General features: G+C 39.9%; 1 protein-coding gene across 8 annotated transcripts in view; it reads right to left on the reverse strand.

Annotated features, from left to right (window-relative positions):
* Positions 1 to 1,986: 1,986 nt before the first annotated feature.
* Positions 1,987 to 27,741, reverse strand: part of SH3D19 (SH3 domain containing 19) — an 89,437-nt gene continuing 63,682 nt past the window's right edge. For 2 of the 8 annotated variants that reach the window (XM_080407451.1, XM_080407452.1), the window contains exons 8-20: positions 24,210 to 24,317; positions 20,664 to 20,776; positions 18,399 to 18,457; positions 15,888 to 16,164; positions 14,525 to 14,593; positions 13,161 to 13,233; positions 12,688 to 12,818; positions 10,331 to 10,389; positions 8,515 to 8,702; positions 8,207 to 8,259; positions 7,485 to 7,671; positions 6,582 to 6,682; positions 1,987 to 6,366 (exon numbers count right to left, since the gene is read on the reverse strand). In XM_080407451.1, coding sequence (XP_080263577.1) covers positions 6,079 to 6,366; positions 6,582 to 6,682; positions 7,485 to 7,671; positions 8,207 to 8,259; positions 8,515 to 8,702; positions 10,331 to 10,389; positions 12,688 to 12,818; positions 13,161 to 13,233; positions 14,525 to 14,593; positions 15,888 to 16,164; positions 18,399 to 18,457; positions 20,664 to 20,776; positions 24,210 to 24,317 — 1,706 coding nt within the window. In that variant the 3' untranslated portion in view covers positions 1,987 to 6,078. The remainder of the gene's footprint in view (positions 6,367 to 6,581; positions 6,683 to 7,484; positions 7,672 to 8,206; positions 8,260 to 8,514; positions 8,703 to 10,330; positions 10,390 to 12,687; positions 12,819 to 13,160; positions 13,234 to 14,524; positions 14,594 to 15,887; positions 16,165 to 18,398; positions 18,458 to 20,663; positions 20,777 to 24,209; positions 24,318 to 27,741) is intronic. The other 6 variants (XM_080407457.1, XM_080407458.1, XM_080407453.1 and 3 more) reach the window with 5 other exon arrangements.

Below are 27,741 nucleotides of genomic sequence, written 5' to 3' on the forward strand. Positions count from 1 at the left end.
TCGAGCAGTGTAGAAAGGCAGAATATGCTCAAGAGCAGGGTTGTATTTGGGTTTTTTTAACCTCTATCAGAACTGAGGAGTAACCATAATCAGTTGAAAAACCTTTGGAATGTCAGGGGAAAAAATGCTACCATAAAAAGGCCATGGTCAATGCCCTGAAAATAAAGCACAGTTAAGTGATTTTCTGAGTAAATTTTAAGAGTGCTTTTTTCGTTATCTGATAGTGGGTTTGCTTCTTGTTCAGCTTATGCTGGCCTAAAAATTGAAGAGTGTGTTTTTCTGGCTAAAACAAGTAGTATTTTGCACTGTTAGCATGTTTTGTTTACACAGACTTACACTTAGCGATCTGAAATTGTTGAAAAGTTTGTGATTTAACCCGAGAACAGAGTAGTACTGGCCTGTTTGGGGAGGTGGCTGAGATGGCGGAAGCTCTTGCAGTAAGCTGGGAAATGGCTGAGGACAAGAAATGGAGGAACATAAAGAAATGTTACTGTTGTGACAAAGATACTAGGGGAGAGGCAGAGGGACGCTACCCGTGACGCTGTGCTCTTTGGTGTCAGGGATTTTCACCTTTTCCTGGTTGGTAATTCTGGTTTGGAGCAAATACTATGCAAAATGAAAAGAATGTTTTCTAATTTATTTAGAAGGCTGTAGGTGATACTGTTTCATGCTGTGATTCCAAGTGACTGTTTTAATATGGGGGATGATATTTAGAACAGCCCATGATTTAATAACTGGGTAACTGTCTTTGTTGGGTTGTAAATACTAGGCCTACTTGTTCTGCTTTTTCTGGTTTGTATAGTGGAAGCATAGTGAGTGCTCAAAACTTGCCTGATACCAAAACAGGAGAAAGGAATAGCGCTGGTTTTAATCTGCTTTGCTCGTCACCTGTGTGTTGAGGTGGGTGTCACTCCCCTCTGCGTCCCAGGCAGTCAGGTTCTTGAAGCCATAAATTGAAAAAAACGCCCCTCCACATCTCGGACATCTCTCAACAAAAATGAGGACTCTTTACTGGAGTTAGACAAACAAACCACGATTTAGGGTAAGTGTGGTGAGGCTGGAAGTCCTTGAACCTACTAAGTTTTAATGCAGGTGTGTGTGTATATACATATATATATATATATATTTGTCCATATATTCCAGCCCTGCATCAGATTAAAAGCTGTCAGAACTTTCCAGTAATGGATTCGTTGCCTGTATTTTCTCTGCTTGGTGACTGTTCGACAGGGCTCTCTGCAGGTTTTTGCATTTCATATTACTATACTTCTAAATACTTTGAGAAAAATCTGCAAATAAAATAAGGGACTGCAACTGGCCTGTATCCTCTGTACATAGACTAGGAGAGTTAAAAATCCTAAGGTGGTGTTTCTGAAAACTACTGTGTTTTTCTCGTGTTAATTTTTCCTTCAGCTGTACGTTTGAGGAGTCTTACGTTGCAGAAAGCCTAGTATGACATGCAAGCTTTAGAAAGTGGTTTCAGATGGGGGGGGAAAGCAAGCAGGAAGGAAGATTTTCTGCATCCCCTATACAAATACCATGTGAAAAATCACAGTGTATGAATAGCAGCAGTCAGCAGAGCGCACGTGTAAGTACATGTAGAATTTTTCATTGGCTCAGGGCCAGCCCATGCCTTTGTCACAAGTAATGTTGCCAAAGCAAGAGTAGAGCATCACTGTCTTGTGTGATGTGCCACAATGGCAGCTGCTTGCTGCAGGTAGCAAATAGAGATTCTGCAGGGGGCAAGTGTGAAATGTACCTGAGGCTGAAGGCTTGAATAAACCGTTAAAGCCATCGGGATTCTCAGAGGGGTTTGGAGTACTTGTCAGGTGGTGCAGTATCATTGTACTCTTGTTTGGGGGCTGGGGTTTGGTGGTTTTGTGGGTTGTTTTTGGCCTTGGGTTAAATACATAAGCAGAATGAGATCTATCATGTCAAATGGAAAGCTCAGCTATCCACAGCATAAGACAATTAAAATGCCATCATGACTTAATTATAAAAATTTTATTGGTTAAATACATTCTTAATTTACAGAGGTACCATAACAAACTTACTGGACTTAACAAATACTTATTTATGACACTGTTACTTGTACACAGAACAAAGATGTTTTCCTGAAGATACTTCCAGAGGGTGGGTCAAACAGAAAATGAGGCTTTTATTATCACACTAATGTATGGAGGTTTAGCTGAATTTCAAAAATTACAGCTGAAATTTGCTACTATATTGCAGTTAGGATTTGTGCTCCACCTCATTCTTGGTTTTTTTTTTGCAGATCATGTACTGTACACCTTAGGAATTTTATGTTCTGATCTGTATGCGGTTTCATGGTGATCCTAGGCCATCAAGTCTTATGAAAATCCCTTCCTGTAAAAGCCAAGCCATCCAACTTTGTTCTCAGTTCTAGTAACTATGCTGTTGTAGCTGCCTGCAGCAACGCGAGCAGCCCTTGGATGGCACTCCCTGCGCTGAACATCAGGCTTTGCCGCTCTTCCTGCCCCGCGTCGTGGGGAGGAGGTGATTAAAATAAAGCAGAGTGGTCTTACCTGCTGATAGGCACTGACTTTAAACATTCAGTGGAAGTTACAAAAACAACTGGTCACAGTTATAAAAACAGGGAAGAGGAAACTGAAAAAAAAATATAAAAAAATTCAGTTCTGCTTTTGAGAGTTGTATCAAAATCTTAGAAAACTGCCAGACAAACAGGAAGTAAACGTCATACACCACCACAATGATGCGGTACGTCTTTGGGGGACCCGGGTTTGTTGCTGTAGGCTCTGCTGGGTTCTGCTGCTCTCACTGGGGGTTCAGGAATTGTGTTGGCACAGGTCATGGTGGAAGAAGGGGAATCCACTCAGAGTTCATGGCTGAAAAGTAGAGTGGGCTTGCAAGTCTGGAAAGCTATCTGTTTACTTGGATTTCTCTAGGAGGAGATGGCTGTTTTATTGGAATAAACAACAAAAACCTTTGGAATCTGCAGGCAGGAGAACTTGGAGAGTGGGAAGACTTGTCCTCAGAGTGGACTTATGTTAAAGTTTGATTCCACAGGAGTTCCGGATAGACTTGTTGGGGAAGGTAAAACTGAATAATAGCTGTATAAATTGTTTCCATTTTCCTAGAATAGCCCATAATAATTGTTTTTCTAATGTTAATCCCTGTAAAGAAAGTTAAAGTGAAATTCTTTGCTCATTAAACCTTTGTGTGATCTTCATACCCTAGTTGTCTGAATGATATTGGGGCGTGAAGGTTCCGGAGCTGAGGGCTGACACCTGCGTCTGGTATTTGAGAGTGCTGTGTGGTGTGAGATCAGGGTGGTGCCGAGGCGCCCGTGGCTCTGCTGTGGGCTCGTGTCAGCAGAGTTCCAGTCTGCTACTGAGACTGGAGGCCCGTTCCCTGCTGTGGGAGCATCTTTCAGTTCAGTTTTGGCTGTGAGCTTGTTCATGCCAGCTGTGGTGGTAACCAAAGTGCAGTGCATGGGGAGGGGAGGGCTCTGGGCTCCCCCCAGCACGCATTGGCACCAAATTTAGATGCACTCTGATCTTTTGTAGCAGTAGGTGTTTGTTGCTGTATTCCTTAAACCTCCTATCAATAAAGCTGTAGGCAGGCACATGACTAAGGCAAAACGTCTCACGGTCATTCTCGTTTCCAGACTCCGTCTGCTGCTCAACTGTGGGCGTTCCTGCAGCCCGAACTTGCAGACGCACAAAGAAAAAGTTTCTAAGGGTGTCCCGGTGCCTGGTGATCCGCATGTCTCTGGAGTAACGACTCGTAACAACAGCTTACTGGTTCCTTTTTGTTAGACAGTGATGAAATACTGTCAGCAAAGCCAGCTGCAGCATAATTTCTTTCTATTCCAGTCCGATGAAGTTAGAAGTTAATCAAGATGCATTTAACTATTTTGTCAGAAGCCAGGTGTTGCAGAAAGGAGTTTACTGCCAGAAGTTCCTTTTATGTCACGCTACCTCAATAATGTCTTAATTTGCTGTTCAAGTCATACTGCTGCTTTTTACTAAATGCCTTCATTAGAGCTGCTCGAAGTACCTTCTTGCCAGGCGTGTTTTCCTTAAGGCCTCGACAGACCAGTTGTAATGATGCTCAGTAGAGCTGGTATGTGGTAACAAACTGGAAACTAATCCCGTGTCTGCTGAAAGCTTAAAACCGCGGCTGTGTAATATCCTTCATGTTAAGGATAGGAATAGCATTACTGAAGTATATCTCGGTGCTTGAGTGACAAATGAAACGCAGAATGAGTGAAGACTGGCTTTCCACTTAGCTGAAGGGCACGGAGGGGCAAATGGTTGGAATAGTGCAGCTACTGCACGGAGGGGATCGGAGAAAACAGTAAATTCTGTCACAGCTAACTTCAGCTGGGAAAGAGGGGGTACAATGGTGCTTGAAGGACAGTGGGCAGCAGAGAAATCTAAACCTGTATCTGAAAAGGATTTTAGGGGAAGGGAGAAAGGTCTAAGATGATTCTTACTAATTTGAACATTATTCATTATGAGGCAAAATACTTAAGTTTTACTTTTGTGATTGTCCTGTATAAGCAGCTTGGGCTAAGAAAAGAATACTACACAAGGATTTGTTTCTGAGTTTTCCCTCTTACCAGTATTAGATTTGATATTTTTCTACTATGAAATATATTATCTTTCTTATCCTCTAAGTCATAAAACAAGTGGATTCTACTGCTAATGTGGAAGTAATGAGCAGTAATGAGACCTGAATATCAAACTTGATCTACGTACTGAGTGCTGTAATTATATCTTAAAAACATATTTTAAATCTGGATTTTAAAGTTTTTAAAGAAGCCCAAAGAACCTTACTTTATGCAGACTTTGTGCATGATAAATGTAATACCAGATAGTAAACATACTAGAATGCTATTTAAGTTAAAATGGTGTTGCACCACAGTATTTCCCTAGTTGAAAACCACTGAAAATCCTGCTTGTATTTGCTCTCAGAGCATTCATGAAGCATGACTACATACACTGTCACAAAAGACTAAAGTTTTCTTATTTGACTTCAAGATACTAATATGACTGTCTAGAAAAAGTAGTGCAAAACATTGATAGTCAAAACACGATGTCTTTGCTGTGCCTTTAGGATAGAAAACATTCTCTCCCACATGCAGGGAGTACAAAGAGGCAACACTTCACTGTGTTTTTAAAATCTGAACAAAGTTCTTGGGAAATATCCCAGACTTTCCTTGTATCTCTCCACTCATCCAGTCCTCGTCTACAGATTCCAGCTCTGTTATTGTATCACCTGCCTGTAAGAGAAGAAGCAATGTGAGCCAGTACAGCTTACAGTGTGGAGTGTTAACGCAGGCGTAGCTGATGTTATTCAGAAGCAGTATCAATCAAAAAAGAGAAGAAGTAGGATGTGGCCGGTCTCTTCTGTTGGTTACATCTCTGAGATGGTTTGCCAAAGCCAGCTGAAGCTTCTCTTGGGGTAAATACTTCTCTATGCTGAAAAATTACAGCCTTCCAGAAGGAAAAGATAGCACTGCTGGGTACTTCTGCATCACTTCAGCTCTCCAGGTCGGGTGGGTAAGTTAGAGGGCTGGCTCATGGGCCCCTGCCTTGCTTGGTACTTTGGTATGTTTCCCAGCTCTGTTACGAAGGTTTCTTTTCTAAAAACACTTCAGAGTGGGGGTTTTGTTTCCTTCAATTTAGTCCTAATATTTTCTAGCACTTGGAAACTTGCCTTTCCCAAAAAGGAAAGCGCTCAGTGTAGCTGCTGAAAATAAAATTGCAGCTCCTTGTTCCTGTTTCCACTGTGCCATGCCACACCCTCATCTAAAATACCATCCTGGCCCCGGCCTTCTTTCCAGTACCTCCACTACCATTTTCTGTTTTAAAGAATCACCTCTATCCTTTAGCATTAGCAGCTTGCAATGCTTGAAACTTAATTTTTTTGCTAGTTTTAGAAGGGAAAAATAGTGTCTTCCAGCTGATAAACACAATTTTGGGCCTCCTGTGACAGTCTGCTGTTTCTCAGAAACTTGCTTTTGAGGACAGAGTTACCTAAATCATGACTGAATCTACAGGGCACGCTGTTTCTTGTTCATGGTTCTTAATATTATCTAGGCATCCAGCAAGTATTTAATTTCTCCCCTTGTTCCCATGGCAACTGTGTGTGTGTTGCCAAACTTTCAGATTTTGCTGTACTAGGTGTCCCTTTGAGGCACTGCTGCTGTAGCACCGGCACTCTTACTGTTATTCTCCCTGTTGCTGTCTGTCTTGTTAAAAGAGGGGCTCCCTTGACGATATCAACCGATTGAGAGCTGAATGCACTGCAAAATGAGGTTGGTTTGTCTTTGATCAGAGAAGTTGGGAATTCTGCAACTCCTGACCTCTTTTTCAATGTCTTCAATGAAGATTTTTCCAATGCAAAATAGAAGTGGTAAGGGCAAGAAATTTTTTTAGAGAGACCGTTTATCAATTGTGTTAATATCTATGCCTAGTCTATGCCCTTCATTCTTTCTTGTTCCAAGCCTATTTTCACAGTGGATAAATCTTATTTTTTAGCATTGTTTAGGACCATAAGACCTTTTGGAAAATTGGGCTAAGAGAGGTACTTACTTTGAAGGAAAGCTCATCTTCATTTTCTCCATGAAAATCATAAAGAGCTTTGGCTTTTCCTTTCTTCCCTCCTACGGACTGTGACAGCTCTACCCTGGCTGCTAAATGAGGACAAGACAAATTACTTGGATTGGAATGAAAGAAATTTCTCTTTCTGGAGAAGCTTCCTGTCATTCTCATGTTTTCCCCCCCGCTACTGTGCTACAGCACGTCTAGATGTTACTACTACTGCTGCTTAGCAAATTCCCTGTCTTACTGGAATAAAAATCTCGACACAAGTTCATTTTATAGTACTAACACATTCTCATGGTTCTGCTTCTAGGAGGACTAAATTTAAAGTTCGCTCACTTAAATGTTTGCTTTACTTGCAAAAACTGTGGGAAAAAATTCTGCTTTTGTCTCTTCTCTGTCAAGGTTTGACTGCATTGATTTGGGGACCAAACAGGAACTTGAGGAGAGCAAGTGTTGTTGATTCCTTGCTTCAAGGGGATTACAGTAGTTCTGTGCCAAGAAAGAGCAGTTGTAGTTATTTACAGCTCTAACAGCTCTTTTTGGCAGTGCTGCAGTGTTTCTCTTCAGCTGAGGGAAAACTGGGCTTCCCCCCATCTTTTGCACCCCTGAATTCCTGCTATAGGCAACTCGATGGTCCTGTTTTGCCTGTGCCCAGATGACACTTCAGACCATTCCAGTATGCCTATCACCTCCCAGATTACTCGCTGACTAGAGCATTATAGTGCTATTATTAGAGAGGGTCGCTCAACAGTTAGTTTAGCTTTAGGATACTAAGGACTGTGGTGGTGTGTGGCTTGTTAATGCAGTGGAATAGTTGGTTTCTCCCAGAAATCTGTCATGACTGTGACAACCCAAGGAATAATGAATTGACATCTAGTAGGAGCACCGTACCTGAGCAGGTCTGTACAAAAACTGCTGGGAAAATTCCTTCCTTTTCGTTCAGTCTTCCTCTATACCACTCTGAATCTACTTGCTCCAGTATTTGGATGTAGTCCCCCTTTTTGAAGGATAAATCATCTTTGGTTTCTGCTGTAAAATCATGAAGCGCTTCACACCACTCTGTTGAGCGTCTGTTGTTCTAGTCAAGCGAACAGAAGAAACGCATTAATTTTAGAAGCATTAATGGAGCCTGTAAGCTGTGGATAGTGATGAAAGCAGCTGTACAGACCACAGGTGTCCTGACTCTCTCTCATTCCATAGTATCACTACAGATGTAGGCTAGAATGGCATTTCAGCAATTACCACAGAATTTCATCCAGGCTCAGATGTGTTCCTTTTTATCATTGGTAGCAGGGTACAGGATTAATAAATTCAAAATTAGACCACTGCAGCAATACTTAAAATAGGGCTAATGAGAATTTGCTTAAGCACAAAGGATAAAAATGCACTTATGCTAACTTGCCAGAAGCTATGAATACAATCAGTTTAGACCAACTGTCAGAATTCAAGATGTGACCTTGCAGCATTGTGCACTGTGGGAGTTGTGTTACGTTCAGGTTTGAAGTTGTGGTTTAAAGATTTAAAGTTAATCTGACATTATAATATGTAAATGTCTGTGTAAATCTGTGAAACCACTATGTAAATTCTGGCCCTCACCTATACAACTTCATTACCTGAGGAAGGGAAGAAGAAACCTCCACCTTGTTCTTCAGTGCTGCTCCTGTACCTGCATAAGTAAAGCAGAATTTAGAATAGCAGCGATGACTATTCATAATGTTACTAATTATAAAGACTTTAGATATTCAAAGCGATTGTAAGAATAGCTTCTTAAGAAGTCCTACTATTCCTTTTTTTAAAAAAAAATAATCTGTCTTCTCTTCCTTTCTACCTCCTTCCCGCTTTTATTGTCCTTTTGGACTTTTCTCCTACACGCATGCAGTACAAAACCATGTTCTTGAAGATCTTTGCAACATATTCATACCTGTTCCAGGCAGATCTTCAATTACTTCCACAAAGTTCAAGGGGAAAATTCCAGACGAGCCTCTGAGCTCTCCTTTGGCCCATTCTTCATTTACATACTCTTTAAGTATAATAGTTTCACCTTCTGAAAAACTGAGCTCATCTTTCTGATCTCCAATATATTCAAATCGTGCTACACATCTTGGGCCTCTGCACAAATAAAAAAGAAACTTACTTTGCTTATTTATTATTATTGCCTGCTTACTAATAAGACGGCATTGTGGAAAATATGGATTGCTATCTTTAAAATGATGAAAGAATGCACTGAAGATAGAATGCGCGGAAAGCTGGAGACTAGCCCTGGTTCCCATCCCTGCTACAGGATTTTGGTAAGACCCTATGTCTCTTCCAAACTACCACAAAAAAAAAAAAAAAAAAGGTATCACTTTGTCTCTAGGCTACCTCTCCCTTTTTATATTTTTGCCTATATCCAAGTAAGTGTCCTGATGCACTTTTGTTGAGAGGTCGATGTTTTTTTGAGCTAGCATCCAATTTAGATGTAATCAAACATGGGTGGGGGGGGTGGGTGTTTGTTCCAAATCCCAAATACGTGGAGGCTTCACACAGGGAAGCTAGTTGTTATCTACTTTGACAAGCTTTATTCTGTATAAACCTATCCCAGGCACAGGGAAGTAACTTTTCCACTGAAGAAATAAACAACAATGCATCTGATAATTTGGTATAATACTGAAGAAACTATATAAAATGTAATTAATATTTTCCCTCACTTAGAGGTAATAATTTAATAAATTAATAAAATGAACAGAAGAAATTACCCTAAGAAAATTCTTGATTTATCAGAAATACCGTGCTGGAAAAAAGCGATAATAGGTTTTAATTCTTTCTATAGTATCATAGCATGCAACCAATTTAAGAAGCTTGAGTCCCACTCCTATCTTTGCAAAAGCTTCAGGACACAGCTAGCACTTTGTTTCTTTCTTAATTGTAGAAGCAGCTTTTAAAAACAAAGTTTCATTTAATATAAGCCAAATGCCATCTGAAGAACAAACTGAATGCTGGCTTTGATACCAGTAGTTCCTGCCTCTATCTGAATTTGCTTTAATTGCTGCAATGAATGATTACAAAATCCAATAACTCATCATTAGGTAAACATAGCCTGAAAAGCTGTTCCTTGCCCACAAATCTTAGTACAAGTTCTTTGCAAATCAGAAATGAAAGTGCTTGAAGTACATCTGGTAATTTTATCTGGGAAACTTTAGGTTCACCTGTATAGTTACACAATTTAAAGTTAGATTTCTCTACTTCAAGTATAGCAATATTCTGTCCCATTTTATCTTGTTCTTTCAGATGACTAGGAGCCCTACCATGTTACATCTTACGAGGATACTGGAAGAAAATAACCAGGCCAGGAGCAGAGAGGAGTGTGATGCTGCTGAGGTTAATCAGATTGGTTCACAGTTTCTGTAACTGATTTTAATGAAAAATGATGGAAAATGCTCTTCTAATACAGCTTGTAAGAGGAAGGAAAGTGAGTGAAGGGGACTATATCTATTATAAACATTTATTATAAAGATAAAGTGATCTACTAATTTTTTTAAGCCATGAAGCAAGTTTTTAGGCATTTTTTACCTGAATATGAGTCTTACTAAAATGTCAAAAACTTTCAGGTTTGAGAGCTTAATTTTTAAAATGTGTTTTGGTGAAGAAACTGTTAACCGTATTAACCTCAGTGCGGATAACACCTGCCTCAAAGTTATCTTGCTTTTTATTTCCTAGCAAATCAACACGAGAAAGAAAATAAGATTTATCTGACTTACTTAATACATCGTGATGAACAGGGTATTTTTTTCCTGTTGCCTTCTTCTGGAACATCAATCTAATAAGACAACAAAATAAGTAAAATCTTCCATTTCAAGGACGTGGCAACATAACTACAATAAACTTGGAACTAGTTAAAATAATCTATTTTTGAGCTAAGCATAAGCTCCAGTTATGAACTCCATGTGACGCTCTACAGTCACTGGCGTGCTATGATATATGACCGTATTAATGTAGATTTGGGGTTTGTATGCCTGATTTCTCATTTTTCAATCTCATGCAAGCAAAAAGCACTCTTAAATGTTTTCTGTTACGAAGCAGGTTTACTGTTTCTACTTGTGGCATGATTCATTGACAGAATATAGGACTGGATGCTACTGCATGTGTTGCATTTAGCTCCCAACTTTCATTTGGTAATTGCTCTCTATTATTTACTAGCACAATATATCACAATAGACAAAATTATTGTTTACACTTATCTTTTCTGGGCTTTGGCAGCCAGCTATCCTCCAAACAAAAATACATCTCACAAATCTCACTTGAACTGGAGAAATAGAATTTAGAAAATCAATACATGGATATACCAGACAGCATTGAAGTCCTTTATCATAAGAGGACTTCAGTTGTGGCTTTGTTGTGACATGAAGGATGATCTGTGAGATGTATAAGACTGCAAGCCTAGAGACCCCAGTGAGGAGCTTTGAGTGCTTGCTATCACATGAGCCAGTTCCCCTAAAAACAACAAGAATGTTTCATTAGCTTATGTGAAGGACTGGAGGAAATCATGCTGCCTTTTAGGACAAATAACCTTTGCAGTGCTCTTGAAGTACCACAGATACCAGCTCCTTTAACAAAGGTTCTGTGGGAAGCAACAGCCATGTATTATTGTTAGGTCTCCTACCCAGCTCAATATTGCAAAACACACTATAGTGTATTATGTAGAGACCTTGTATCAAGATCAAATCTCACATGAATGGACAGGAGAATTCACTCAGTAAATTAGCCTCATGTACTACACACTTTTTGCTTTTTTTTTTAAATTTTGCTGAAACAAAAGATTTTTGCACTCAAAGGGTAACCACCTTTTACAACTAGAACAGAAATATGGAATACGCCTTCCCTAGCTTTTATGAAGTTGTATCTGTCTGTATCAATGCTGACTTTGATTCCAAATACTCATTCCACTGCTTTCACACAAAATCTTTTCACTATTAGCCATCAGTAGTGACAAAGGCTTTTAAATTAAATTGTTGGTCTGTGCAATTTAGTTAACAATTCTTTCTCATGAAAGTGAATCCAGCGTGGTTCCATTATTACTAACCCCGAGTTTAGTTTTTATTCTTCAGCCCTTCTCAAATCTTTCTTGAGTAGCACCATTACAAACCAGACAGACACCCTACACTCTCTAATGGTTACCAAAGGCTTGGTATTGTCCATGTACCAGCAGGTACCAGCAGTGCTCCTCTCTACCAGCTGTCCTGACAACAGACACTTACTGTCTTTAATGCCCAGCCATACACCTTCGCTATGCTGGTGTGGACAGCCCAACGGCTTTTCCCACTGTCACAAAATAGTTCAATGTCAGACTCAGGCTTGCAGTAGATCTGACCCAGCTTTTGACCCAGTGAACCATACTGTGTCTCTTTTAAAGATGAGGCACTCACTCAATTGCTACTGGACTCCAAAACAGCACCTGTCTCTTGCCTGCCATCACTGTCAAGCGTCACATTCAGTAACAGGATTGCTTTAAGCTGCTCATTTGCAAAAACACCATCTCCTTGCACTGTGCCAGCACAACCATTTGTGCAGCCACTTAGTTAGCCACTTAGGTGAATTGATCCAGCTGGAAAAAAAATATTCTGGGAAGAAAAAAAACATGTTTCTTTGGGTGCAGCTGCTGCCCTGACCTAGTTCACCACAAGGCTATAGAAGTGGTGATTCCAGTCCAGTTCAAGGGGTAAGAAAATGAGAGAAGCTGGGGGGTTGAGGGGAGGCACAAAAAGCAACCATCTTACTGAGTGTTGATTCTTACGTGTGGCTCTGAAAAATAACCTGCTCTGCAGGCCCTGAGAAACAACCCAGGTTAACAAAGAGAGTTAATCTGGTAAGGGCCATGATTTTCTCACTTGGCCTCAAATTAACAGCAAAATAACCCCCATAACACAAGTCGGTTGTGCCAAATCAAGCATCTTTCTAATACCACACAAACAAGTAGACAGGTCTTCTGCACTGCCAGAGGGAAAAGAGATTATCCAGCTACAGAATGGAGTTAAGACACACAGGATCCATAGTTAAATTGAACCAGAAAACAAACGCAATAGGATCTTATGTAGCAATGCATACAAGGCCTACATACAACTACTTTAACAAAGCTGGCAGGAAATATCCCTGTGCGACTCCCACATTTTCCTCTGTACCACTCAGTATCGATTTTCTCCAGCAGACAAACGGTGTCTCCAGAATGAAGGTTCAAGTCATCAGCATGCTCTGTAAGACAGCATCATTTTATTTGTCACACTCACCAATTTTCTCAAAGTAAAACCTTCATATAAACCCCACAGACAATCAGAATGAGTTTTTGGAGTAATTGTGTAATGTTTGTTTCGTAATTGGGTAATGGAATTATTATGGGTAACTTTACTTGATAAACCAGTTAGCTTTAACTGAAAGGCTAGCCCAACTACAGCTAAACCCATGGATTTGAACAACTCTACACGCAGACCTTGCAGGCTGAGCTTCCTCATAATTTTTAAGTTCTAGTCCCTACAAAAGTTCCCATTTGAAAGTCTTGGAGTAAAACAAGCTTCCAGAATATTCACATTTACTTACCTGCAGGAAAATCATGCAGGACGACAGCATGAGGTACGCTTGTGTTGGAAACTTTTGGAGGGTGGTTTGAATCCTGACAACAAATAAATCCAAATGGTTTCTAAATCACAGAAGATACTAACAGAGATTCCCTGTTATGTACTCTGAAAGTGATTTTCTGACCTTGGACACACTGTTCTGGTATCAGAGAATCACCTTTGGAGGCAATAATTAGCATGGGTCACACAGCTATGGGTCTGCATTCTGTACACCTTTTGCCAATGTAAACTGGAATGCATTTCACCAAAATTACTTCTGAGCCAGTAAAAGGAAGGGAAGGCACGTAACTTTTCCCAGTATAGAGAAAGCCTCAGCTATCTCTGTGGGTCAGAAATCTGGAGCAATGATAGCAACTCTCATTGCAAGGGTTGTGGCCAAGTTTTGCGCTGCTGCTTGGTCCTGTGTGCTGCCAGTTCCTCTTCCTCGCTCGGAGAGAACCCTCCAGCCCAACCCTCCCCAGCACACTCAGCCTGGGCAGCACATCTGCTGACTGCCCAGCATTTTAGAGGGGCCAGCAAGCCATAGACCTTTGCTTACAGAAGATAACTCAGAGAGGAAATGACAAATTTGTTGTGAGATCTTTATAAAGGGAAATTACACTCAAAATGTGAAAAATGCTGAGCCTTCTTCTCTATCCCATCCACTAGGAAGTTTTAGACTGTACCAATGATAATCACTGTGCGTGAATTACATTCAAAGTCATTAATTGTGTACAAAAACCCCAACACGGACAAAGATAAGGCCAGAATAATATGAATTACAACAGGTAACAGCAGATTGCATAGAAATCTATTTCAGCCATGCAGGTTTCTGATAATAATCAAAAAGGCTGCTAACAGCTATAACTTATACTACCTATTTAATATGAATACAGTCATGCCCTAAAACCAGGCTAGGTATTGTAGAAGCACAGAGAGGAAAATACTTTGATATCCATATGTCAAAGCCAATTCACTGATACATCATGTACAACCACTTCATGAAACTACTCGCTTATCTTTTGCCCACTTTTCAGATACTCAGCCAAGGGAGTGATTATTTTCCTATGAGACAGAGGAACTTTACCAGTTTCTTTCCCTTCTGGCACTCCCAAGTAATTACTGTTGCTGTGCTCTGTAAGCAGAATGTCCCTGTGCTATAAAGCAAATAACCATTATTGGGTTTTGTTTTCATGGTTGTTTTGTTTTTATTAAAGAAACACAAGGATGTAATAAACTACTATTACATTTCTTAGTGTAACCTTTAAAGCCTAAAGCGCTTGATATTGTAATGCAATGGCAGTCTCGCTCATTAAATATTTATCAGCAGAAAAAAAAATGCCTTACCTTACAGGACAGTTCTCCAGTGTTTCTGGGAAGACAATCTTCCTTGGCAACTCCATGAGGCACAGGTTGCTTGAATAGAAACAAAGGTAAATGGAAAAAATTGTTTAATTTCTAAGCACCGGAAATTCCTACTGCAAGTGAAAATGGTCAGATGATGGAAATAATCAAACCACCTACTACAGGTAACTAATTTAGGAGTCCGGGGGAAGAGGACAAGCTCCTTTGGAAGGCATTCAGAACGGGCTGCTGGTGATACGAAGGCCACTTCAAGAAACCCAGGTGTTACCACCTGCTTTAAAAGTTTCTTAGCTACCTAACTGTTACCATACCACGTGGTACATGATGTTCAGCGACACACTGACACAGAAGTGTGTTCATTTGCCATGGAGGACGCTGGAAAAACAACTTGGGGGGAAAAATTCATTGACAGTAACACTTGAGGGCAGGGAATTACTAGTGACCTGCTACTGAAGAAAATCTCATCTACAACAATGTCACATGTTTCTTGTGTAAATATGTGTGGCTACACTGGAGAGGAAGCAACAGGCTTCCCTTATCTCAAAGCTCTTCCTACTGTTAACTTAGATACACCCTTCGCTCTCTTACTTGCTCCTCTGCTCCACCAAGGATCTAAATGCAAGAGTGAAGATCAAAAAGATGGCAACAGAAAACTTCCATTTCATACTGATGAATGTTGACGTTGTGTGGGTGCTTTTTTTTTTTGACACCAACACTGATTAAAGCAGTCACCAGCTCTGATGACTGACCAGTTTCTCTCCTCTTTATCCATAATGTTGATCCACTTACATTTAATAGTCCCTAATAACACATGTAAATACCAAAAAGAAACATTTTTATAATGAAAAGGGATGGTATCAATAGAATGAAAATGTAAGATAAGTGATGTTACGTTCCTCACTCTTTGTAGGCTTGATGAAGCAAGGACAACTACTTTTTAAGTTCTAATGCTCCCCCAATTTCCTTGAGCATTTTGACATATACAGGGAAAACCAGTATACAAACACAATTATTTAGCATCGTTTTACGTGCTGTAGTAGAATTCAGAACTGGTGACACTAAAAAGAACCCCTCAAACCCAAAAGCTATACATTAAAGATATAAATATAAAAATCACATATATACACAACCCCCCCCACACACATATATCTATACTTTGCATGTATATATTGCCTTCTCCAGTATTACCTCACAGTACTTATTACTATTTACCTATTAGTATTTTCTAAGGAAGATTATGGTGATAGATACACTTTGAAAGCCACACCACAGTAACCCACCTTACTACCTTTTTCACTACTGTTCTCACCAGCACTGTTCTATAAACAAGTCTCAGATACAGTACCTCCGTTCTCACCATGTACTTATTGTAGAGAGGATGACCTGGTTTAGGCCTAGGAGGTAATGCTGGATCTGGATTTTTAAAGACTGAACTTTTTGCTCTCTTGGGTCCCAATCTGAACTTGCTGGGTTTTTTATCAGGAGCGATGTCAGAAGCAGATCGTGACAGAACATCCTTCTGGGAGGTGGTCTTGGCTGCAGAGAGTTTTGGTGGAGGTGGCCTTCCAGGAACACTTTTAGGTGGGGGAGGTCGAGCAGGTATAATTTTTCCATCCACAGGCCTAAAAATTGGGCAAAACATCAGTGAAATATGCATATTAATAAGCCTGCCACCTCATCCTCCACCACAGCCCTAGCTATAGAGTATGCAATAAGGAAACATGGCTCGTGATGACCTGGGCTGTACAGTCTGTAGTATCTGAAGCTTTCTGGGAATACATGAACTCTTCAGATAGTGGGACTGAACGATCAAGTCCTTAAGACAGGTCCTTTGACTACATATTTCCAAGTCTGCTCACCACTTCTACTTAGCAGCAGCCTGACAGCTTTCTTGGGAGCCCACTAGATAAGCAGGATTTCTTTCAGCAATCCACCATTAGAAAGAGATTTGTCTGAAGCTGCCTCAGGATGGAGTTCTACTGGAGAGCTTCAGTGAAAGCCCTGAGAAGCTCTGCTGATCTAGCTGGTCTTCAGCAATCAGCCTAGCTCATACCCTGGGATGTCACTTATCTGAAGTGACTTTTGGGCCTCTGCTGAAATTCATGACACATGACACCACATTGCACAATGCCATCAATAGCAGCATTTACCATTTTTATGCAACAGATGTCTACTGCAGAAAGGAACGCTGGTGAAAATTCTCCAGTTTTCTGGCAATGCTGGAGGTACCACACTCTCATTACTGTACCAGTAGTTTCAAAAACAAAATCAGACACTAGTAAGTGACAGTGGTAATTAAAAAAAAAAATTAAAAATCTAAAAATCCCCCCTATTAAGCATTGATTTAAAAAAACCTGCCTATACAGTATACACAAGCCATGATTTTTAGAATTGAAGAGAGTAGCCAAATCAATAATTTGCTAATTAAAAATCATCTCTGTTACAAATAAGCATGTACATAAAACTTTGACTTCCTGTTATTAAGAAACTTTACCACTATTCAAAAAATACAGTATTGTTTGATTGTTATTGGGGAAATCTTCGGCCAGTTACCCCAAGTTTCTGCTACAATTGCCTCTCTTTTTTTCCTGAATAGTGTAATTCAGCGTAATTATTTGCTTGCATAAAGAGTCTTTAAAAATCATCAAACACATCAAACATGCATTAGTGCACCTCCAGACTGTCCTTCTGACATATTTTGTGAGTGTCATCCACCACTTGAGAAGATATTGGTGCTCTACTAATGCTCCTGATAGGAGCTCTCTACTACTATGTGAGTATGGATTATTTTTTAAATTCCAAACAAATTTTCTGCTTCTGTTCAACTTCCACCTCTCCCCTTTCTTGGTCTCATCCTAAACTAAGCATTTTTAATACGGGGAAGGGGAAATTCCAAGTTAGACTGCATTAAACCTGGAAATAAACCAATGCATACATTTGTAAGGCAACTCAACTAAACAAGAAAACCCTAACAAGCAATTCAGAGAATTATTACTGCTTAATTTAAAAAAAACCCAAATAAATAAAATCTATTTGAACAGAAGAGTGAAAGGACAAAACATTTACTGCAGTTCCAGAGATCCTCAGGAGAATCAGGAATGCTGTTATGCTAAACAGCAGAAAGAAACAAGCCTGTAAGGGGCAATAATGAGGTGTTCCCTTGTGGGTACAACTACCACATTCTCTCCTGTTAATGAATACTCATTACTGCTGATAGACTAAGTTTAATAACTTAAAGATTCTCTTGTCCTGACACAACAGAGCAAACTCTTGTGTTGAGATAGCCACAGTGAGCTAGCTAACCAATGTCTTATCTCCCTCCAGTTCGCCTCTGCCATTTAGCGGACCTGAATTTAAGGCTGGTCCAGCTACTTTTTCCTCTGCAGACCTTCTTTCCTGCTGGTTCAAGAGAATAAAAAACCCCAAGGTTAGTTGATTCCACACATTTACAAGTGTTTTAGGTCTGAAATGAATGGTATAAACTAGCCAGTGCTTCTGGAAAGGTGCTGGCCCAGCATCTGCCACCTCCATTCCTTCACCACTCAAACCCAGCCACAAGTGCAAGTGCCGCAAGTGAAAAGGTTAAAGATGCAGAAGGGAGTGACTGTCAGCAGCCACTGTACGTTAGCTGAAGAGCCAAACAGTTGTCCTCCTATAATCTCCCTGCTCATACCGATAAAGTACAAACAAGTATTAATTAGGTAGCAACTTAGTCCTGCCTATTTATTAGTGAGCATACCATCTACCCAAACCTACTGAATTAGGACTAGAGTTCATAGTGTCTACATTGAAACTAACTAGGCAAACTAACTCAGAAACACCACTTTTAAGTGAGTCACTAAAGAATTGCACTTACCTTGGGGGTAGTACAGGTTCTAGCTGAGCCACTCCACCCTGTTCCGAATGATCCAACTCCTACAAAGATTCAAAAGAAAGAAGGCATTTCTTTAAGCCTAAGAAACAAAAATGATCTTGTTTAAATGATGCATTTCTTATATGAAATGATATCCTACAGACAGGAAAAACAAGAGTTTCTGGAGGTCTGGGAATAAAGTTGTAAGCATTATGGTGTGTTCTAGCATTTTAAAGTCTTGTTGGGCACAGAAGGAGATGTAAATAACCTGGTTGACTACCTGAATCACAGCTTAAATTGTGCATTAGGCATGACTCAGCCCTCTTTTCCTACTATACAGGAGTCAGAGCTTAAGAGCCAAATTCAGGAGCGTCGTATAAATGTACAATTTCACTGCCCGTAGGATTCCAGCTGCTGCAGTTATGTTACCAATTTTCATTTAACTTTGACAGATGAAACACTCTGAACAGGCTTAAAGCAGAAAATATGACATTGACGCAACTCACACAGGACAACGTCTCTTGCAAATAACATTAGCTCTCATTAAAGAAGGCATCTAAGTATGTTTCCTAGAGATCTAACAGATAAAACCTGGTGAATCTTGCTTTGGCAGATAAAGGCTTCACTCCTCCCAGATGCCTGTCCTGGTCCTGCCAGAGTACTATACTGTAGCAGAGTCAGCAGAGGGGAACATGTGCCATGTCTGAAGGGCTTGGACCACAGTAACGGATTAAGAAGCCACCATCCTTTCTGCCTCCTGCTGTTCATTTTCACCCCAGTGCCAGGGAGTACTGCCAGCTCCACCGAACAAGCACAGCTGCCCGGGGACCAGCACGGTAAATCAGAGTGCTGAATCTAGGTTCAGCAGTATCCTTTTTGAATCAGTAATTTTAAATAGGTCTGAACAGGCTTGTCTACTTAACTAGGAATACTTGTGCCTAAAACTGGTAAACGATTTCTGTGATTTTGCCCACCTAGAAAATAGCTAGATGCATTTTGTGACAAAATTTTGACCCTTGATTAAGTCCCCATATGAATGTTCCTGATTAAATGATCCTGATTAGAAAGAAAACAAGTAACCACTTTCAGATGGATGTTACCCTCATACCAAAAATTTTCCTCTTCTGTGTGAAAAGGAAGAAAATCTGTGCCAACTGCTGCTTACGGTCAACAATTTTTACTGTTGCTGGTTAATCACTTTCACTGACAAACAATACTAGTTTCAGAAGCACAGTTGTTCTTATCTTTCCAAAGCTAAGATTTAAATGTTTCAGTGGATTTGATGCAGTCTTTTTCTTAAAAAAATCCTCTGAAGCTTACATGTCTGTCACAATAACCTGGATGACATTGTAGAAGTTTTGAGGTCGCATTGTATAAAATGTTATTTAATGTCTTCTATCAGAAATTAGTTTTTCAGCATTATCTAGAAAAGATGGGACCTCTATGAATAGCCTCTTCAATCATGGCATTTAAAAACCTCTTTATCCTGTTACTAGAGGTAGCCACAAAGACATTTGTTGGCAGCTGTCCATCTAGTGAGGGCTTTTGATCTGATCTTTTTACTGCCTGTGGTTTCTCTGCCATTCTTGTCATCACAGCACTCAGTATTTGGAAATTCTACTGTCATTTTCTGGTTTACTTTAATTGCCTTTTGTAAATCTGTCTCAAAGGGCATATAGGATACACAGCTACAAAGTCTACCATTACTATGTGCTCAGGAGTGAGGAGCAGAGCCTTACTTTCCAAAATAGATGGTTCTACTCAGGCTCTGATAGGACCAGTAGAAAATAACTAGAAGCAAAAAGCTAAAGAAAGCAAGCTTCATTCATCTACAGGAAAGTTTTCCCTACCTGGAAATTAGCATAGACACTGAGAGGTACTGTGTATATGAAGGTAAAAAAAAACCCCAAAAACATTTATAAAGGACTTTGACAATATTTAACTATGTAAATCTCATGGGATTTGAACCATTTTGCAGTGCTTTTGAAACTAAATTGTAGAATATCCTGATTCCAGCTGCTAAATACAGAAAATTGAAGATAGATGTGATCAAAGTATACTAAAATCAACAAAGTGCTTTTGAGAACCGAAGCAGTCTAAATTACCTAATTAAATTAGAGAACACAATTAAAAGAAAAAAGCCTTATATTTTTGAGTAGTCCTTTTCATCCTTTGGTCCTTCAAATAACTTTACAAATGCTTGAGAGTCAGAAGAGATCTGTTAACCAAAGCAGACAAAGTTGTAATAGGAAAACAGTTCTAACTTACCACTTTTTTTACTAGGTCAGCACTGTCGGGTTTTCCCACTGTGATATTCAAGGTGTTCCCAATAGGCTTTTCAGCAGGAAGCGGTGGAGGGCTATGTGGGATGTCATTTAAAGCTGTAAAAAAGGAAAAAGTTCCCGAATTAAAGTCTAATTAATAGCTTTTTTACATGGACCAACAATAGGTAAGGGAATCCACCTTGGTTTGGGGCATTTTTTTGTGAATGCAACTTCCTTCCTCAAAGCCAGAGCAGCCGATGGGCAGGACCAGTTAAAGGCTAGTGAAGAGAAAAGGGACACGAAGGGAACACTGCCAACTCTGAGGTTGACTTCAGGAGTACTTCCCATCCTGCGTACTGGATCTTCACTATACTCTCAGGACACCAGCAAGTTATCCTAGGGCTTCAGAGTTTCAACTGCAATACTTGTTGATATAATATTAGACTAGCAGAAGGGTTTCTACCCCTGGGAATGTCAAGCTCATTACTGGATACCCTGAAACACCATCACCATCTCTCAGTCACATTTTTAAAGTGGCTCACTTTTTTCAGCTGTCAGCTCCTGGAATATCATTCAGGCTGGAAAACAGCTGAGGGTTATTTCAAGTAACCCTGAAAGATCAGGAGACTTGGATGGAAAAATCTCCAGAAAGGTAAAGGCAAGAAGAGAAACTGTTGCCTGCTACAAAATTCAGGGTGACAGAAAGAAAACAGAGATGGAAGCTCCCTGGTAGTCTTTAAGGAGCTAAGCAAATCTAGCACATGGAAGAGGAAACAGTACGGCTTTTACTAAGGAAGAGTGACCATGTCCTCAGCCACAATAAAGAACACAAAAGCCTGCTAATTAGATACCTGCTTTCAACACCTCTGCCATTAAAACCTGGGAAGCACTTGGACAGGTTTTGCCAACATATTTACCCATCATTTTGTCTTTATATATTGGAACTTTGCCATCTGTTTACAATGTATTTGTATCCCAAGTAAATTAATTTCATACAAAGAACTTCAGACACTAACATTCTTTGACTTCCAGCCAGTCTTGGATTTATGTAAAAAATATGTGTAGACAGCCTGGACATTTACAGACTGATGACAAAACCCAAGGAGATTCTATCAAAACGAAAACTTTCAGTTGCTCATTTCATGAAAAGTACTCTCAACAAAGAAACAATGCATAGAAAGGAGAAGTATTGTTTGTTTTTAACACCTCAGTTGCATTATTATGATCTAAAGTGTTTAAAAATTGATCAGTTCAAGAATAAATCCCTTATTCTTAGGAGCCAGCCACAGCTACAGTGTTAGCAGTGGCCAAGCACAGGGAAAAAAACGCTGGCAAAGTTCATCACTCTTCTAAGGTAGTATGATGGATGAAAAGCAAAGCCAACACCTGACAGTAACTGCAAAAGAAATCTCCTCTTATCATACCTTACTGATATATAAAAAGCACAAGAGATTTATTCATTCACACCACTTCAAATCTTGATATATACACGGATGGCCTAGTTTCCTCACTTTCACTCTTTACAGACCAAAATTAAAGGAAATAAAGGAAAAAAAATCCCACCCCAAATCCAAGAACAAGGCGGCAGGTGTTATTTTCAGCGATTTCTAAAAGTAATAACTGAAGTGGAATTTTAAAGCTTCCTTTCTAATTACATCTTGACATAAATACTAATGGTCAATGAGTGCTTTACTGAAATTCAAGTTCTTAAGCATCCAGCTCTGTTCCCTTTTTGGTAGTACTTGGCAGGGTTCTTTTTGGTTTATTGGAACTTTCCTTTTTGGTTCATGCTGGTTCCTGCCAGAATTAATCTCCCTCCATACCCACGACGGTGAAGGACCGCTTGTACTGAGGTTATGTGTCCCTCTTACCAAGTAAATCCTACTGTATCCATGTTCTACCTTGGCCCAATTGTACTCATTTCTTAACTTTTAACACCTTACATTTCTGCAGCAGCTCCCACCTAACAAAAAGCTACTCTGCTTTCTTAAAACCTGCTTCTGTTCCTCCACATTCCATTAATCTTGCAGCCACAGCCTCCCATAAAGCAGTTCTTCACACCCTCCTGACAAGTACAGCCGAGTACAGGATGACCAGCAGTCTCCTGCAGAAAGTTCAATTACCACCAGAGAGCAGCAAGGGACCGGTTAGCTACAAGTCTAAAAGCGAATCCAGCTCGGGAGGGGGAAAAAAGAAAAGGAAAAAACAAATTGTGAGGTCATTTGTTTTGTTTTGAGTGGTTTTCTTTTTCTTTTTTTAAATGGAAATTATTATTTCCTTTGTGGAGAAGAATTATGTCTTGGAATCTTTACAGTAGTTCATAAATATATTCTTCCAATGGGAAAAGCCTTTTATTTATGATCAGGTATTAACAGAAAGACTTCTTCTCATAGCTTTATCTTCAGTCTTCTCTGCATTTTTAATCATTTCCACTGCATTTCTCACATACGCAGAGGTAAAGAAAACAGTATTGTAGCACTGGGATGGTGGGGTGAGGGAGAAGGGAGCTCAGGAAATAATGAGAGAAAGTCTTAGGAGAAAAGCCACCTGGACATCTAGTTGCTACAAGTTGGCTCTACACTTACTCAGTGTAGTAAAAAATGATTTTGAAATATGAGTTTTAAGAGGTATCTTGTGACATTTCCTCCTAAGCTTTAAGGATAAAACATAAGGCTAAACAGGAGCAATTATGTACTCCAGCATGCAATGATCAGCACAAAGACCTTGGAGCTCTCTGATTGATGTCTGCGCTGAGATGTTGTCAGTATAATTTGTAAAGCTGTAAAAGACTAGAGGTGGAACGCATTAGGGATATGGCAACTGTCAGAAAACTACAGTCAAGACCTTGACACAAAATTGAACACATCAAGTTTTTGCATCCAAATTCTCACATGCCTTTTTTATTCCCTCCATTGCTACCAAAACAGTATTGCTTAAATGGCCACAGATTTCAAATCTAACAAGAGTCAAGGGAACTTTTTGATGTGAGCTGTGAAAACTATGCTTACATCCCAACTAAGCTGTGTTTGAAGCAAAGTTTAATACACTAATGTTGTTCCTTTGACAAGTAGGGGCCTGGCATCCAGGTAGCTTGGGAGCAGCATTAAAATATTCTCAGCTGATGCCAGAACAGAAATCAATTTGATTAAAGGTACAGCTCAGTGATACAGTTTAGTTGATGAGACAAGCTTGCTTCTGCTGAAAGGGTCTCCAGCTCTTCTCTGCCAGCCTTTAGACCTGCTCCCCCACACACCCCCTGTTCACCTCAGATATGTATTAGCACCATAAGGTTTGAGAGACATCAAACTTAGCACAAGGGAGGGAGCCAGAGGAGGTAGCTAGGAGGCAGGGAGAGAGGAACACAACTCCCAGCTGTTTCTCACTCCCACCACAGCCCTTAGGTTGGCTCCTCCATCTTGTCAAACTTACCACAGGATTCCTTTGGCAGCAAGTATAGCTAGTAAACAGCAACTCCATTAGTAAATAATAAGTCCCAGTTAAAATTCCTTTCTGACAGAGATTTCTCAGACAATTTGGGAGAAGAACTTACATTTCCTGGGTTTAGCTGGGATTCGGATCACAGTGGGTTTCCGGGCTAAAGCTGGTTGAGCTGCTTGTTCCTTTGCAGGTTCACTTTTGGTGACGAACTGAAATGGATCTAAAACGAAAAAAAAAAAAAAATCCAACATATTTATTTCTTGAACACAAATCTCACCAGGTATTGCTTTCATTATTAACGACATTTATATTTCACACCCAAGGAAGTCATAAAAAAAAGATCTAAATCAGACTGATGCAAGTAGCATACTCAGCTCTTTGTAAATAACATGTTTCTTCTGTACATCTGCACTCATAGTTGACTTAACATAAACATGCTCCAGATGCCTTCTGGGATTATATAAGCCACTGAACAAGAAGAACTGCATTGCTTAGTAATATGGACCTGAAATCAGGATGGCTTTAGGGAAACGTTTTCAAAGCAGTTGCTCTGATATGCAGACATAGCTGTGAACACATTCACTAAGAAGTTTTAATCAGTACAATCTTTCCAAAGCTAAACAATCAGCACTGCAGCAGACAAAATTCCTACAGAAACAAAACAAAACAAAGCATTTAAATATTACTGATTACAAAATGTTTTCGCTGTAGAACAACTAATTCCCTGGAAGATTCTCCATCATTTTGTTGATTATAAACCTGGTGTCATGGGAGAGACTGATTCAGACCAAGGACTGGGAGTTGTGCCTGAGCTCTGCCCCTGCCCATATCACTCACTCCTCTACAAGTCTGTCCAACCATTCCACCAGTAAGACAGGAGCAATGTTTTCTATGCTTCACAAACTTAAGCACTAGTCTCTTATTAATAGGCACGGGAACATATGCACATGTAGAAGACAGCTGTAAAAATACTTGTACATAAATAAAATCCAAATCAGTAAGTTCTTTCTCGAGTACAGCTTCATGTCAAAGAGCAATACTTCATTTATATCTCTTCTCTGTTGTTAACAACTGCTACCTTTTTCTCTGAAGTTACCAAAAACTGCAGTAAAATGGCAAGGCTTAACGGTATCGTAAATGTGTAAAGTAGAAACTGGAGAAGCACTCCAGATAATAAATTCTCCGTGACACATACTCATAGCCCCAACAACTGAGTCTTATCTCCTCTGGTGGCCTTTTTAGAAGTGTAGCTCAATGAGATGTTATTTATGGACTGTCTGAATCTCAGAGAGGAAGTATGCTGGGCATCTTTTTAAATTCTTTGGGACTTTTTATAAAAACATACCTTTCTCAAAACTACCACCACCTTTTCTGACAAAGTTGGAAGCCCTCTGTTTGATAAAACTTTGTCATCAACACTTACAAAAAATGATTTAAAAAATTATGTAATATGAAGTCATCATTTCTTACAGATAATTTGGGATAGTATAGCACAATGCAGTTTATCAAGACACTAGAAATCTGTGTCTGGAATATACATAAGATTTAAGAAAATCCAGAAATACAGTATTTATTTATGAACAACCTCATAAAAAAAACTTCTTAGCATTTTAATTAAAAATTAAATCTTTTAATTTGGCATTTTTAGAGAGAGGGGAAGACGACCAAACACATCAAGCTCTGTTGTTTTTTTTTTTCAAACCAAAAATAGTCCCGAAGTCATTTCAGAGAGAGAAAACACTGTAATACTGAGCTGCTGAATAGCAGCGTAATGGACTGTCCTGCCACACACACACACAATGGTGGTCACAGCTTCCCCAGCCTCTGCGCTGCTCCTCCTTGCTGGGTGTTTCTGCCTGCAGCTGGCAGCCCCTCTGCCCATGCCCCCAGCTCCCGCTGCCAGTGCACAGCTGTAGCCACAGCAGGGACAACATGCTGCCGTGCTGACGCGTGTTCACTGCTGCTCAAATGTCCCCCCCCACTAGCCCCTTCCCTTGCCTTAAGGCTTTCTTCGTAGTCATATCCATCACGTACAAGTGCCATGGTCTCTCTCAAAGGCACGATAACCTGCCTGCCTACAGGCTCGCCAAAATTCTGCCTGGGTACCCTTCATGTCACATTTTAATCATGAATCAAAGCACATCAATTCCTTCTGACAGGCTGCTTGTAAACAGCTTCGAGCATACACTTCAGGTAGAAAAGATCATGAGAGGTCAATGATTTGTCTACAGCTAAAGGTATACAGGCTATAGTCAAAAAAAAGCTCCGTTACCATCTAGACAGAAGATGGCTCCATCACGTTCTGCCCAAAGACACTGGCACATCCAGGAACTAGGCACAGGTAACACACAGTGTTTTAGAAGGTAGGGGTAAAACTTATCGTGCTGTTTAAGTAATGGATTAGCACTCGTCAGCAAAATGTTTAACTCTCTTCAATGGAAGCTGCATCAGAGCTAGGGTTTTTCTAGAGGACTTGAAAACACAGACCACAAGAAGGGTGCAACATTCTGGCACTACAATCATGACAAGAAACAAAAATCACAGCCTTAGAGCAAGCCTGTAGTTATAATTTTCTTTTATTCCTTTATACCTACGTCTGCTAGCTACAATATTAACATTTGAACTGCATTAAATAAAGATTTACCTACTCTTGCACTGATGTTCAGAGTGACTTTAGTGTGGCTGAAAAAAGAAAACCAGACCTGGGGTTTCTTCTCTCTTTCAGTTATCTGGCAACTCTACAACAGATTTGAGGAGTGACCCTGGCGAGGCAGCAGGGCAGCTGGGCCTCAGAGCTGCACTGGCCCCTTGGGAAGCTGGAGACACAGGGCAAGCAGAAGAAAGGTGAGCAGGGCTAAGTCATGGGCTCCTTGACACAGCAGGACCATAGGGAACACACCAGCACGTGGAGCACCTCTCAAGGTAAGGTTCTGCCAAGGTTAAGGAAGTTCTGCATGAACAATGAGGAAACAGTTTTTCAAAGCCTTCATCTTATAAAAAAATAGACATCGTGAAACCAAGTGGAAATGCTCTAAATATGAAAATAATCACAGATCCGCATTCTTGTAAATTTATGGGAGATTTAAAGCTGTACAAAAATTGCTGTTTGTCAACTATTAATCATTGCTATGTGTAGAAATGGTTTTCTCGACCACTCAACAGTTGGCAAGAAGGTATCTACATCAATAAATCCGAGAAGTAATTTTTAAGTCTGAGAAAAGTAATTTCTAAGGTTGAGAAAACCATTTGATGAACCTTAGTTTTCCACTCATTATCTTATGTTCAATTATACTGTTGTCACCTCATAATTAGTTTAAAACTCATTACCTTGTTTGTGTTATTCCATTCCCCAGTGTTGGGTTTGCAGCAGAAATTGGCTGAGTAAACGACTGTGCTGCTTTGTGCAATGGGACTGACTGCTTTGTGCAGTGGGACTGACAACATATCAAATTTTTATGTTGTTTAACAACAATTGGGCATCATTTGAGCATAATTCACTGAGGTGTGAAAACAGAATTGTTAATATACTCATTTAAAGCCTTTCTCAGCTCAAGGAAATTAATCTGCAAGGCATTTTTCATAACATGTATCAACAGACTATCGATTTTTTTTTTATTAAACTTTTATAATGATGCTTAAAGCCT

This window comes from Falco punctatus, assembly GCF_963210335.1.
Source record: "Falco punctatus genome assembly, chromosome: 1".
Classification (NCBI taxonomy): domain Eukaryota; kingdom Metazoa; phylum Chordata; class Aves; order Falconiformes; family Falconidae; genus Falco; species Falco punctatus.